This window comes from Myxocyprinus asiaticus, chromosome 44, assembly GCF_019703515.2.
Source record: "Myxocyprinus asiaticus isolate MX2 ecotype Aquarium Trade chromosome 44, UBuf_Myxa_2, whole genome shotgun sequence".
NCBI lineage: Eukaryota > Metazoa > Chordata > Actinopteri > Cypriniformes > Catostomidae > Myxocyprinus > Myxocyprinus asiaticus.
In genome coordinates, this window is record NC_059387.1 from 25,584,231 (window position 1) to 25,598,289 (window position 14,059).

Here is a 14,059-nt window from a genome sequence, read left to right on the forward strand (position 1 = left end):
CCGGGGGGGGGGTGCCTTACGCCTGGGAGGAGACGGGAGGGGAAAAACAACAAAACAAAATGGCGAGGGAAAGGCCAACACGGAGTGACAGAGAGAGAGAGAGAGAGAGAGAAAAAGAAACTCACCGGTTCTCTGATGCGCCGTCGCGTGGTCCTCGATCACTACTCTACCCTCTCAGGCGGACTGCAGCCGCTCCTTCCCGGGCGGACCGGAGTCAGACCTCTGACCCCCAGCGGACAGAACGCCCCTCCGCGTTCCCGGCGTCCCGTGGGGACACTCCTCCGCCCCTGGCAGCGGCCCTACCACTCCAGGCGGTCGGGGAGTCGCTTCCCTCCTCCCCCCCGCGGACGGCGGTCTTCTCTCGACCCCTCCGTGTTCCCAGGGGACGGCAGGGCACTCCTCTGCCCCTGGCAGTGGCTCCTTCGCTCCAGGCGGTCGGGGAGTCCCGTCCCCACTTGCCTCACGGACGGCGGCCGTTCCCCGCGTCCGGGTGGTCGGGCTACTCTGTCCCCCATCGGACGGCAGCGGTGCTCCCCTGGGTGGACGGCAGTGTCGAGGACCCTCCTCCTTCCCGGGTTTCGGCACCAGTGTAAGGGGGTTCAGTGGAAAGGAGGAGGCGAGAACCGGCTTGACAACTTAAATAATAATTTAATAAACAACTTAAACACACAACCAAAAACACACAGCACAGCTGCCTGCAATTCTCTCTCTCTCGAACTGTCGTCCCCGGCCGCCTTTATCCCTCGCGCGCCCCATCAGGCTGATTGGGGACCGGGTGTGTCTCATTCCAGCCCGGCCCCGCCCTCCTCGGCTCTACACAGATCAATAATTAAGTCCTTTTTTAACTGTAAATCTACACTTTCACATTCTGATATTAAAATAACTTTCACATTCAGCCACCTACTTGGGGCTGGTCAAAGGTGGAGATTTATAGTAAAAGGGACTTAAATATTTATCTGTTTCCCACCCACACCTATCATTTAGCTTCAGAAGATTTGGATTTAAAAACTGGAGTCATATGGATTACTTTTATGCCAACTTTATTTAATTTTTGGACCTTCTGTGTTCTGGTCACCATTCACTTGCATTGTATGGACCAACAGGGCCAAGATATTCTTCTAAAAATCTTCATTTGTGTTCTGATGAAGAAAGAAAGTCAAGCATATCTGGGATGGCATGAGGGTGAGTAAATGATCAGAGAATTTTCATTTTTGGGTGAACTATAAGTAAGAAAATAAAGCTATGATATTGATGTTGTTTGCATAGCTTAGATAATTTGATTATGTTTGAGTGCATATTGAAATTTCTGACTTTTGATTGCAGACTTGAGATCTCTTCTGAAACTAGATGATTACAGAGGTCTTTTTCTCTGGAGAAAATCTGAAGATGAGACTTTAGAAAAAGCCATTTAACCATATTGCTGTGTAGGAGAAACAACTGAGATATTTAAGAGATCATTTATTATTTGGTTCTTTTCTTATGGGTGTCAGTTTACTTCTACCATGTTAATAACATTAATTCAAGTTTGACTATTTTGAAAATTAATACTTACTGTCTGTTTTTGAATAATGGCATTGATGCATTTAGGTTACATACTGTGTAGTATTTTACAGATGTCTGCCAGGTATATGGATGACATACTGTATGATTAGCTATTGTATGTTTAAGGCAGAGGCAGGTGAAATCACCCTCAGCTGTAGTCTTTGTGCTTGGGCCAGCAGGTGTTTACCGGGAAGCGACCTGACTCAGATTCCCAGACCCCAGTGGCGTTCCGCAGTGCATCCCCCTCATCGACCCAGCCAGACGGCCAGCCGGCAGATCTCACTTGCCTTATCAGCGACAGAGACCTCACCCTGTTCGAGAAACTGGGAGATGGCTCCTTCGGAGTGGTGAAACGTGGAGAATGGCAGGCTCCCTCAGGAAGAGTGGTAAGGGGGTTAATAGAAATTGACCAGAAATTATGATGGCTATCTATTCACAAGAGTTTTTCTTCCTTTGCTGTAGCTCAGTGTGGCCGTGAAGTGCCTGAAGACAGATCTGTTGGAGCAGGGTGAAGGTCTGGATGACTTCATAAGGGAAGTTAACGCCATGCATTCCCTGGACCACCAGAATCTCATTCGTCTGTATGGTGTGGTCCTCACACACCCCATGAAGATGGTGAGAAAGGAGAATTGAATTACTGAAAATGGCACTCTGTGGCTGCAAACATTTTTTTTAACATAACTTTATTCTCATATACCTCTAGTGAAACTGAAGTAAGCTGAACCAAACCCTTACCAAACTAAACAAAAATACTCTAAGTGTACCATAACGGTTTTCCCACAAGAGAATCTATGAGGACTTATAAGGGGTGTTTAATCACACTAACAGTGATTAAATTGCAGAAGGTTGTCAAGTCACTGTACTGCAAGTTACTAGCAGGCTTTCCTTTTCGACTGTGATATCCAACTGTTTCAGAAATGTGGATCACATGAGCTCCATTTTCTGCACTCCAATTGTTAGTCACTGCATTGCATCACTGCTCATTTGCATAGAGCTGAACACAGCTCAGTATTGTTGCATGTAGCTCATTAAGCCTCAGATCGCCCACTCTCATTGAAATTTAATGACTTCCGGTCACTTTGACAGTGTGAACTCAATGTGTAAAGACTGTTACAGCTCTTTGTACATAGTTTGTTTTTCTTGATTTGTATTTCAGGTGACAGAGCTTGCCCCATTGGGTGCTCTGTTGGACCGTCTGAGGAAGCGGCAGGGTCATATTTTGATATCAGTGCTGTGCCACTACGCGGTTCAGATCGCCTGTGGCATGGCTTACCTCGAATCTAGACGATTCATCCACAGAGATCTGGCGGCACGCAACATCCTTTTAGCCTCCAATGACCTTATCAAGATTGGTGACTTTGGCCTTATGAGGGCCCTGCCTAAGAACGATGATCATTACGTAATGCAGGAGCACCACAAAGTCCCTTTTGCCTGGTGAGGAACTGGATTTTCATTACTCCTTTTTGCTTCTTTCCCTCCACCAGGCAATGTTGATATGCTTAATGTTTTGCAGGTGCGCTCCTGAGAGCTTGAAGACCCGTACCTTCTCTCATGCCAGTGATACTTGGATGTTTGGAGTAACATTGTGGGAAATGTTCACTCACGGGCAGGAACCATGGGTTGGGCTCAATGGCAGCCAGGTATACCCACACACCTGACCCTAAACACTTTATATAGCTACATGAGGAAAGATGCCATAACATTTTTGTGTGTTTACTTCTATATAGATTCTCCATAAGATCGATAGGGAGGGAGAGAGGCTTATCAAACCAGAGGACTGTCCGCAGGACATTTATAATGTCGTGCTGCAGTGCTGGTCACCTAAACCTGAGGACAGACCAACATTTGTGTCCCTCAGGGACTTCCTAGTGGAGGTAAGGTCTTAGATGACAACAGTAGAGGGGTAATCATTATATTAGTACAGTTTTAAAATACATTGTTCTTGTATAAAAGTCTTTGGATTACAGTAATGCACATACACCAGAGAGGTCAATATAATAACAGGTTGTTTTAATTAATGAGGGTGTTATAAAATTGCTTGTAGACAATGCCCACAGACATGAGGGCACTGCAGGACTTTGACGAGCCAGACAAACTTAAAATTCATGCTAATGACATCATCACCATCATAGAGGGCAGGTAAGAATTTAATCAAACTAACACTTTGCATTTTTGTCATCAACCACTCACAACACCCTTGCAACCATAAAGCAATGCCCTTACAACCACCCCACAACACCCTAGCATCATGGCAATGAGTTTTGCATGGGTAAGCACCACTCACAATGTTTCTGAAAAATGTAAAAATGTAGTAAGTAACAAATCAAATACATTTTGTTACTCTGTATATTTATTCTGATTTTTTAAGTCTGTTCATATTAAAGAATTTTCTCTGTGCTGCAGAGCGGAGAACTACTGGTGGAGGGGTCAGAACAAACAGACTCTGAAGGTGGGACAGTTCCCTAGGAATGTGGTGACCTCTGTAGCTGGCTTGTCTGCTCACGACATCAGCCGACCCCTTAAACACAGTTTCATCCACACAGGCCATGGGGACACAGACCCACACCGTAGCTGGGGCACCCCTGACAAGATCGATGAGTAAGATACTATGACTGTGCAAGGCTGGTCTTTTGTTAATAGAATCTATGGATTTTTTCTTATTGATCACAATAAGACAGCTTTACTTCTGTTCACCACTAGAGAGCAGAAAAGTATTATTTTATGAGACCTTATTTGAAAAACATACAGTATATAGAGGTGGGCTAACTTATTTACAACAGCCCATGTGTTCTGTGTTCAGTCTGTACCTTGGAAATCCCATGGATCCCCCAGATGTTCTTGGGCTGGACTCAAGTGCTGCCAAGCCCACTAAATTACCAAACCGGGCAAAAAGTAAGTGACAACTTGATCATATTGACCTGGACTCCTGTTGTCACCAAGGACTGCGTTTACCTGCACACGAAAATTCAAATTAATATTCTGATATTAATTCTGTGTCATGTAAAAACCTAATTCGGAATATCCATTATAACAGAATTTTAATTTAAATTTCAGCATGTCCATGTGCCTGGGCGACCGCGATGCCTTTCTGAGAATACTTTTCTGACCCCAATACTTTTCTGACTAATCGCACAGCCGAGGACTGTGTGTGCGAGTCAAGAAAATCTAGGTCGGCACGCGGTGAATTTGCGTCACACATACTGTGCGCTGAGCAATCCGCAGCTCGTACACCTGGAGTATACTTTGGCCTTAAGAGTCTCATGACCTACAATTTGCCATTTATTGTACCCCTGTGTGATATTGTTAAGGATATATTTTATAATTCATGATCAATTACTATGCAGAATTATTATATATGAAAGGAAATAAATGGCAATAATGACCATATCCAGTATTTACACAAGAGAATAGAAAGAAAAGAATGTGCATGTCTTGGATATTTGGAATATGTTGATCACCATGTGTATTATAAACAAATATTACAAAAGCATGTAAACCTTTTGTCTTTTTTTTTTAATAAAGGCTTAACTAGAATATAGACCTTAATCTGAAACTTTTGTGCATCTAAACATGGTCACTGCTATGCTCTCCTTTAAATTTCTCATATTCTCTTTTGCTCTCCATTTTTTTCTTTGTTTCTTATTTGTTTAAACTGTGGTGTTAGAACAACCTCCTCCTAGGCCTCCTAAGCCAGCAGTTCTTCTTAAAAGTAAGCACCATTTCTTTTCTTCTCAGTGTCACTGCACAGACTGACACTGGTACTGCATTTTTCCTAAAGTCTTGCCAATTTGGCCTGATTGCTTTTTATTTTCGTTCCCAGAACCATTCTATGACTCTGTGCTTGACGATGATCTAATAGTCACAGGTGTGAAGATGTTCTCTCTTAAGACACCTACATACCTGGGTTTGCGCCTCCGCCCTTGGGAAAGCACCAGCCCGAGCGACCGCCTTAGCGAAGTCTCCCTCATTGACTTTGGAGACGACAGTTTCAGCTCTGCTTCACCATCCCCCATTACAGAGACACCCAACCCCAGCACGCCGAAACTGCCCTTGTCCTCCACCACATCCCTCCTGGACATGGTGCCACCGCAGAGCCCCAACCGTGCTCTGCCCAACCCCATGCACCCTACTCCAGTACTGGATTGGGACATGCGGCCCCTGCCTCCTCTTCCGGCTTACGATGAGGTGGCTGTTGAATGTGTGGAGCAGGAGGACATAGAGGTGAGCTCCATTAATGCATCTACGGCGCAGGAAGACACTGCATCTGAACAAACACAGCCATCAGAAGAAGAAACCAAAACCGATGGTAAGCACAGCATAGAGGACAATCTCTTTCTACCATCCAAACAAACTGAGGAGAGCCATTCGTTTTCACAATCTGCAGACATCTTCAAAGAGCTACAGAGGGAGGTGATGGTGAAGCTTCGGGTCCCCCCAACAGGACGTTCCCTCCCCTCTTCACCCATTCCTTCAGCCCTTGCCCCACACCGCCAGATCATCCTGCCCTCCTCCTATGAGGACAAGCCTCAGATACCCCCCAGAATCCCCATTCCACCCATGCGGCCCTCAAGGCATGCAGGAATATACGGCAGCAGACTGTCGGTCTCCCTTGGAGACAGTGAAGATGACAGCTGTTGTCCACCTCAGATACCCCCAAGGGATCACGCGTTATCTCAGCCCAGTTCCCGGGCCCCAAGCCCCATGGTACCGCAGGGAGGCTCCCCTCAACAAAGATCTAGTCTCTGCTGCGTTGGGTCTTTGGGCTCCTGCCTCTCGCCATCATCATATTCTTCTGCACCATCCAGCTCCTCCACGACCTCCTCCACATCCACATCCACCACCACCAGTTTGACGAGTGGTTCTCAGTATGGCTCTACTGAAGTGGGGCAGACCCGGTCCAAGAGTCCCTGCATCTTGCCTATCGTGTATGGTGGTGTGAAGGCCAGCAGTACTCATTATTACCTGCTACCAGAGAAACCAGCCTACTTGGACAGATACGACAGGTTCTTGAAAGACAAGGAGGGAAGTGATGAGAAAAGATTTACAAATATGGCCACTGTGAGGCCTATGGTTCAACAGCAAGTCAACAAGCCCAGCGTTTCCCCCGGGCAGACCAGTAACAGTGGGAACTCCTATAGTCCGGCTTGGCCGAACAGCACCTTGCTGGCTGGGACAGCTACGCAATCCAGTGCGTACAACCGAGAAACAGTACAACAAGTGAGTTTACAGCAACGTTGTTTGGAAGATAATTAAACAACATAACCATTGGCTGCTCTATGATGTCGTGGTATTTCAAGATGGCTGATTGGTTGGATTCTGTCTCTGTAGGTGCAGGAGGCAGTACATGGAGTGACTGTAGAGGAGTGTCAAACAGCCCTTCAGACTCACAGCTGGAATGTTCAGGAGGCTGTAAAATACCTAAAGGTACTAGAGTCTGGGTGCTTTATTTGAGTTCTGTCACAAGAGGCATATGCAAAATTTATGAAGTATTTTTAACATGTATTTAAAATTAAACATTTACATATTTTACACAATATTTACTCAACATTGCTTTAAAAAATTTAGAAAATGTTAGACAATTCTGTTGGTAGAGTTGAAATTGACGTGGAGAACTACCAAATCTGTTAATCGGCCAGCCGTGCAAAATCAGTCTATCAGTAGTAGATTACTCTATGTTACTTATTACTTATGTAGGTGGAGCAGTTGTTCCGACTGGGTCTGAAGGCTCGGCCCGAATGTCTTGAAGTTCTGGAGAGATGTGGCTGGAATCTGGAGCAGGCCAGTACCCAAATGCTAGACTCTTATGGTCCATCTAGACCTAGGTAAAATTAAAATTGTTTAATAAATTATTAGTAGATTTTTTTTTTTATATTCCTGGCTGACCAAGTGCAGATCACACTGATTTCTCTCTGTTTTGCATCAGGTTCTAACAGCTGGAGGAGTGAACCAAGATGTTCTCCATTCCATCGCAGCCAATAAGATTTTAATGTCAACTGCAGCCCACTGAGTCTGAACCAGTCATAGATATTTTCAGGTCATTTGAATTTTCATTGCTTTACTGTTTATAATCAATGCAAGACAAATCATGCAAAATTCACCTATACTTGAATTTCAATAGTGCAATGTAAACACAGAAAACAAAGTAACAGTGTACATCAGATTTTGTTTTATATGTCCTGCTGATATTAAGTTTTTTCATTTATTAATTAGATAAATGTCTGTTTTTATTGAGTGCATTTAATATTGAATGACTTTACACTCTAGTTTGAATTTACATTCAGTCTGTGAAATGTTTAAGAATGTTTTATTCAGGAGCATAGGAATGATCTCAAGTGTTGTGGAGATACAATATAAAACTTGTCTGCTTTGCTCATGAAGATTATGTTATATGATGTTTGCCCAGTAGTCCTAACTGCTTTGCTGAAAGGTAGACATTGGCAAGTAGGTACTAGTCATTGTAGGATATGCCAAACCCTAACCCTGGCATGAGAAATGGTAAGGCATCCCCCAGGAGGGTCTTAAAAATCTTAAAGTGGGGGTATATGTCCCTCCAGTGTTATGATGGTTGCTACGCCCCTGACTGTACTGGCACAAGAAACATTTGATTTGATGAATTTTATAGACCCTTATTCTCCAATCCTCCCATTAACTTGTTGCATGCAACTCACAGGCTTTGTTGTCGCTAATTTAACAATAGCTAGATTTTATTTATCCTTAGTGGTCTTTTGAGTGGTGTTAGAATAATTTTTTTTGTAATGTGCCATGATGACTGCTGCTTAAACAATTGTGCACGTACAGTATTTAATAGGCAACAATTAATTTAATTGTTAGTTTTATTGGTCCTCTTCATTCTCATGTGTTTGATCAAAGGACCACCAAAGACATCAGTCACGTTACGTAATTAGATTTGTTTGGTGGTTGTTGTTTACACTGTTGCTGCTTAGGCTTCCATTTTGAATGAAGAACATAGGTTTTACGTAATAAGTGAAGACTGGGGGGCCTGGGGAGCTCAGTGGTAAAGACGCTGGCTACCACCCCTGGAGTTTGCGAGTTCGAATCTCAGGGCGTGCGGAGTAACCCCAGCCAGGTCTCCAGGCAACCAAATTGGCCCGGTTGCTAGGGAGGGTAGTGTCACACGGGGTAACCTCCTCGTGATCGCTATAATGTGGTTTGCTCTCGGTGGGGCGTGTGGTGAGTTGTGCGTAGATGCCGCAGTGGATGGCGTGGGCCTCCACACGTGCTATGTCTCCGTGGTAACATGCTCAACAAGCCACATGATAAGATGCACGGGTAGACGGTCTCGGATGCGGAGGCAGCTGAAATTCATCCTTCGCCACCCGGATTGAGGTGAGTCACTATGCCACCACAAGGACTTAGAGCAAATTGGACATTCCAAATTGGGAGAAAAAGGGGAGAAAATAAAAAATAAAATAAATACATAAAGTGAAGACTGGACTCACTGAATACTCCCTTACGCACTTCGCGGTTTGCTCAGGTTCATATCAAAGAAAATGCAATTAGTGTTTGTGTGAAAAGTAGATAGTTTAGTACATAAATTTGATACATGACTGGTACTGAATTACAGCTTTTTTTGTTCTTCAGTCTTCTATAAGTTCAAGGTTTGCTACTCTTTGTCAGTTATAGTTCTCTAATATACTGTACATCACAAACTTTGAATCAATCACATACAGACATCTGGCTCAGCACTTTAAGACTTCTCCTCTGTGTTTGTGTGCTTAGTCATTTTTATGTGCTTCTTTGTTTAGCTGCTCAGTATTACAGTTGTTTTTTCTGGTTTTGTGTATATTTATGCAAATTTAGTTGCAATACAGTTTTTGAAATATAGCCTGTGTCAGTGCTCACCTCATGTAGATTGCATTCCACTCTTTCTGAAGTGGTTGGCAGAATAATAATAATAATTATTATTATTATTATTATTGAACAAGCTTTATGAATGTGTATTTTATAATTATTTATCTGTATTTTTGTAATGAAGAAAATCTTAAAACTGGTGTGATGGAGGTTTAATTATTTTATAACACGCTATATTTGCTTTTCTCAGACACATAAGTTTGATACTTCATTTAGCACAACTGGGATGACCTGCAGCAATATTTGTCCCCGGAGGTTTATTTTCATAGGCATTTGTTACCTTTATGAAGGCATACTTTTCCTAACGTGTAATATAACATAACATAATAATATAACATGTCTTCAATCTTTATCAAACAATTCAATTTAATTCATGGAAATAAATGAGTCTGAGCAATTATTAATTTAATTATGATTAAATCAACAGCAAATACAAAAGTAACTAAAGTAACACAACATACTGTACATTACTTGATATGTTTTAAATGGCCAGTACTCACTGAGCCCAGAGGCAGAGCTGCACCATGGAGCCCACTGAGCCTGGAAGTGGAGCTGCACAAGGAGAAGCTGCACCATGGGGCCAGTTGAGTGAACTGTGAAGCTGCATCATAAGGCCCACTATTCTTGTTGTAATAGAATTGTTGCCATGCTTTCTTAACAACTTGTGTTTTCGGAATTATTAGGATTTTGTTTTATTATGTGCTATGCAGAGAGCAACACTCACCTCAGAGATTTAAAAATATAGCATAAATTAATCTGACAGCTACAGGTCACTCATACTAATCACAGCTAGATAGGCCTACAATATAATATATTTAGAAAAAGAAATCTGTCAATGTAATGCAGCAGGAATACATAAGAAATATCAGAAATTAACATGTATGCAGCATTCCCGACAAAAGAAGCAAACAAATGTGTTGTTGGAAACATTCTTAACCAGAAGTTGATTTTGGATGCTGATACCATTTTACTGTACATTTCTACAAAGAAAACCTTTCTCTCCTCTAATCCACCATTAGCTGTCAGTGCGTTACTAAAGAATGAAAGATTATATAGATTTTAAAATTGCTACATCATTGTCATATTCCCAGACTTTCATATTTGTGTTCCTATGTTCCCATCATTAAACTAATAAAGCATTTCTAGGGCAGACTGTTGACAAATAACCACAGTATTTATAGTAAGTGTGGGAAATCATTGGTCATGGCAAAGTCCAGAACAGCATTGTGTAGATTAAAACATTTTAGATTTTATAATTTCCCTATAATTTGCCATCTACAGTCTGAAAGTGATAGTTCACCCAAAAACTATCAATTCTCCTCCCTGCCCAGTAGGTTGCGATATGCACGAAAAATGTAAAAGTGGAGATTTATAGTACAAAAGGACTTAAATATTGATCTGTTTCTCACCTACACCTATCATATCGCTTCTGAAGTAATGGATTTAACCACTGGATACGACTTTGATTACTGGATTATATTAATGCTGCCTTTATGTGCTTTTGGAGCTTCAAAGTTCTGGTCACCATTCACTTGATTTGTATGGACCAACAGGGCTGAAATATTCTTCTGAAAATCTTTGTGTTCTGCAGAAAAATGAAAGTCATACACACCTGAGATGGCATGAGGGTGAGTAAATAATGAGAGATTTCTCATCTTTTGGGTGAACTATCCCTTTAATGCATTCACTTCGGTCACAAACCTCACTTGCTATCATGTTTATTGTTCGCTCAGTGATATTATATTTTGTTGCAAAATGACATTTTCTTCAGCAATAAGTGATGTTCTACACAGCATGTTTTCTTAAAAAAAAAAAAAAGAATTTACTAAAAATTACTTTTCTGATAATAAGGCGATGACTATGACTTCAAACTATGATGCAACAATGTAGCTAGTTCAATAGACAGGGATGTAAACTACTCACCTTACAGCTACTGTATGGTCACCTTTCCTGCAGCTAATTATCCCTTACATTTTCTACATTTTCCCAATTAAAATAACTTGAAAGAGTTCCTTAAAGATTAGACACTTAAGCTTTCAATACAACAAGAAAGCTTACAATACAACAAACAAATTAACTGAAAATATACATCTGGGGCACCTGCTATGACTTTCTCGGTCGTGCCTAGAAGGGATCCCTCTTTCAATCTCGCGAGATTCTACAACTCTACAGAACATCGCACAGCAACGATGAACGCTAGTAAAAGATTCTTTTCAACAGTCTGTTTTGATAAATAGCCATTCTTGATTATCAATTAAAGCTCTAAAATAAATATTTCACATATTACATTTGATAACTTCATCTCTATGTGTGCTACTGTCAGTCATGAGATATTGTAAGTCAGTGGAGAAGTACATCAGTCAGCACCAGTGTCATGGATCAACTGGGGATCATGTTAACTGAGGATGTACGCGTGCACGTGAATAATTTTACTTGCCTTTTCAGTAAAAAGGCAAGTATTCGTTAAATGTGACTTGTCAAGGAGCAAAGAAAAGACGTTTTGCACATTATAAAAAAATGTTAGTATCATTATTAAACCGTTTTTTTTTTTCATCAATGTATGTTCTAATGAATTTGACAGTTTAAGAGCGACTTTAACCATTTCACAGGGCAACATGGTTGCCCAAGTTAATGTGGGACATTGGTTTGAATGGGAACTGGCGATTACACTTGTCAGAGTAGTAAATCGCATGGGTCTTTTATTTGCAACACTAAAGCATTATATGCTGATATGTGTCAATAACATATTTTCAATTGCTTTTATTTCTTTGTAATGAATAATGGCTTGATGAACTTTCTCTGACCATTAAGTATAACCAGTAGCGGATTTAGGCATGGGCGACATGTGCAGTGTGTGTGTGTGTGTGTGTGTGTGTGTGTGTGTGTGTGTGTGAAAATGAGTGAGAATGTGAGACTGTGATGTCACGTGTCACAGCTAGCCTTGCGATTTCTCACACTTGTGCATATGCCATTTAGTTTCTTAATTAGAGACTGCAGCTAACTCCTTCACAGTCCTGGAAGTGTTGGTGTGAGTAAGACTGAATGTGTGTGTGGGTCAGTGCCTTCAATATAGGATGTTTCATCATCCAACCATCAACTGCTAAAATATGGGACAATAGGTGGCCCGTATGGAATGTCTACATTTCGGCCAAAATGCGGGACGTCCTGGTGTTCTGGCAATCTGACCCAGGATGTCCTACCAATAGTTCAAGCTGTCAAATCAATCTAACGAAATGTCAGGCTCAAAATACCTGTCAGAAAGCACTAGGCTACCACCTTAATAAAAGTTGTAAAAACAGGGAAGGCACATCTTGTCAGCTTGAGGTACCGATCAGAATGCACTGACTACCACATCTATAAATGGAGTTCTTAAATTAAGGTTGGGGAGGAGCTTGCTCATCTAATCTGCCAATTAACCTGCAGGCTGCAGAGCATATAAGCCGCCACTTACCTCACTCTAGTGACAGTCTTTCCAGCATCCCTCCACCTCCCCATCTCCATCCTCAATCTTTTAAGAGTTCCTGCCTTATAGCTTCTTCCATATATTAATTAGTCCATTAGGGGGGTAAATTAGAGCTCGAGTCGGGCTTCATCCTCGAGCCCCTCCTTTTGCGGACAGCAATCCACATACAGTATGTTTACCCTTTATCACTCAAAGATTATAGGGGCAAGCGAACTCATGAAAGGATGTAATAAAAAACATGGGATACTTTAGCAAAATCAAGTCAAGCTCTTTATTTTTATTTTCCAACAAGTTTTTTTTGATAAATGAATTAGCTTTGATATCAAAAGTATCCATGTAAAACCCATTTAAACTTTAATTTGTTACTTATCAATCAAATCAGAAAAAAATACATTAAAAAATCCATCTGGAGCAGGAATCGCACTGCGCCTAAAATTGGAGATATGGAACTAAACATTACATGCTAACAGTACATCAAGTGCAAAGCTGAAGTTGCTTTTGTGAAAATGCTATATTTGTACAATTTACCAGATTTAACATTGTGAAGATGTCACTCTCAATTTTGAGATCAAGGTACCACGTGGCAGGCTGTGCAGAAGGCATCTACTTCACCTTGTTAAAAAAAAGATTGTATATTTCACTTGATCTGATTAATTACAACAGCCGCATCCCCAAAATGCATAATTATAATAATAGAGTAGCTAGAGTAGATTCCCATACATTTGTTGCACAATACAATTTTGATGTTCATGCCTGGAGCGATATCAATCAAAAATGGTGTGGGAATGGCAGTGGATCATTGAGAACCATCTCAGACAAAAGGGTACCAGGCCTTAAAAATCATAGAGGCCCTAACTTGCTGGACTCCTCATTAACATCAGGTTACAAAGTTTAATTAATATTTTGGCCGGCAAACTAATGCAAACCGCATATAAGGTTTGTGTTTTAGAATGTTTAGTGTTCAGTCTGACTCTGAATTCCAATTGCTTCACACATTTTGTAACTGCTGTATTGCGGCAAAGACCTCAGCATTTTCATATTAAGAACGAGCAACATCCTTTTTATTATTATTAATTTATTTTTTTGCTTACACAAGTCACTTGATTATGGAACTCTGGCAGCATTAAAAGCATTTTGGTTTCATGGTAGAAGGGATGTCAAAATAAAAGGGACTGCTGAAGA

General features: G+C 41.5%; 1 protein-coding gene across 2 annotated transcripts in view; it reads left to right on the forward strand.

Annotated features, from left to right (window-relative positions):
- Positions 1-9,778, forward strand: part of LOC127434486 (activated CDC42 kinase 1-like) — a 28,381-nt gene extending 18,603 nt beyond the window's left edge. The window contains exons 5-17 of one of the 2 annotated variants that reach the window (XM_051687305.1): positions 1,701-1,928; positions 2,005-2,157; positions 2,699-2,976; positions 3,056-3,182; positions 3,270-3,416; positions 3,587-3,681; positions 3,946-4,140; positions 4,343-4,434; positions 5,207-5,251; positions 5,363-6,759; positions 6,871-6,966; positions 7,237-7,364; positions 7,466-9,778. In XM_051687305.1, the coding sequence (XP_051543265.1) occupies positions 1,701-1,928; positions 2,005-2,157; positions 2,699-2,976; positions 3,056-3,182; positions 3,270-3,416; positions 3,587-3,681; positions 3,946-4,140; positions 4,343-4,434; positions 5,207-5,251; positions 5,363-6,759; positions 6,871-6,966; positions 7,237-7,364; positions 7,466-7,472 (2,988 nt within the window). In that variant the 3' untranslated portion in view covers positions 7,473-9,778. The remainder of the gene's footprint in view (positions 1-1,700; positions 1,929-2,004; positions 2,158-2,698; positions 2,977-3,055; positions 3,183-3,269; positions 3,417-3,586; positions 3,682-3,945; positions 4,141-4,342; positions 4,435-5,206; positions 5,252-5,362; positions 6,760-6,870; positions 6,967-7,236; positions 7,365-7,465) is intronic. The other variant, XM_051687306.1, reaches the window with a different exon arrangement.
- Positions 9,779-14,059: the final 4,281 nt, after the last annotated feature.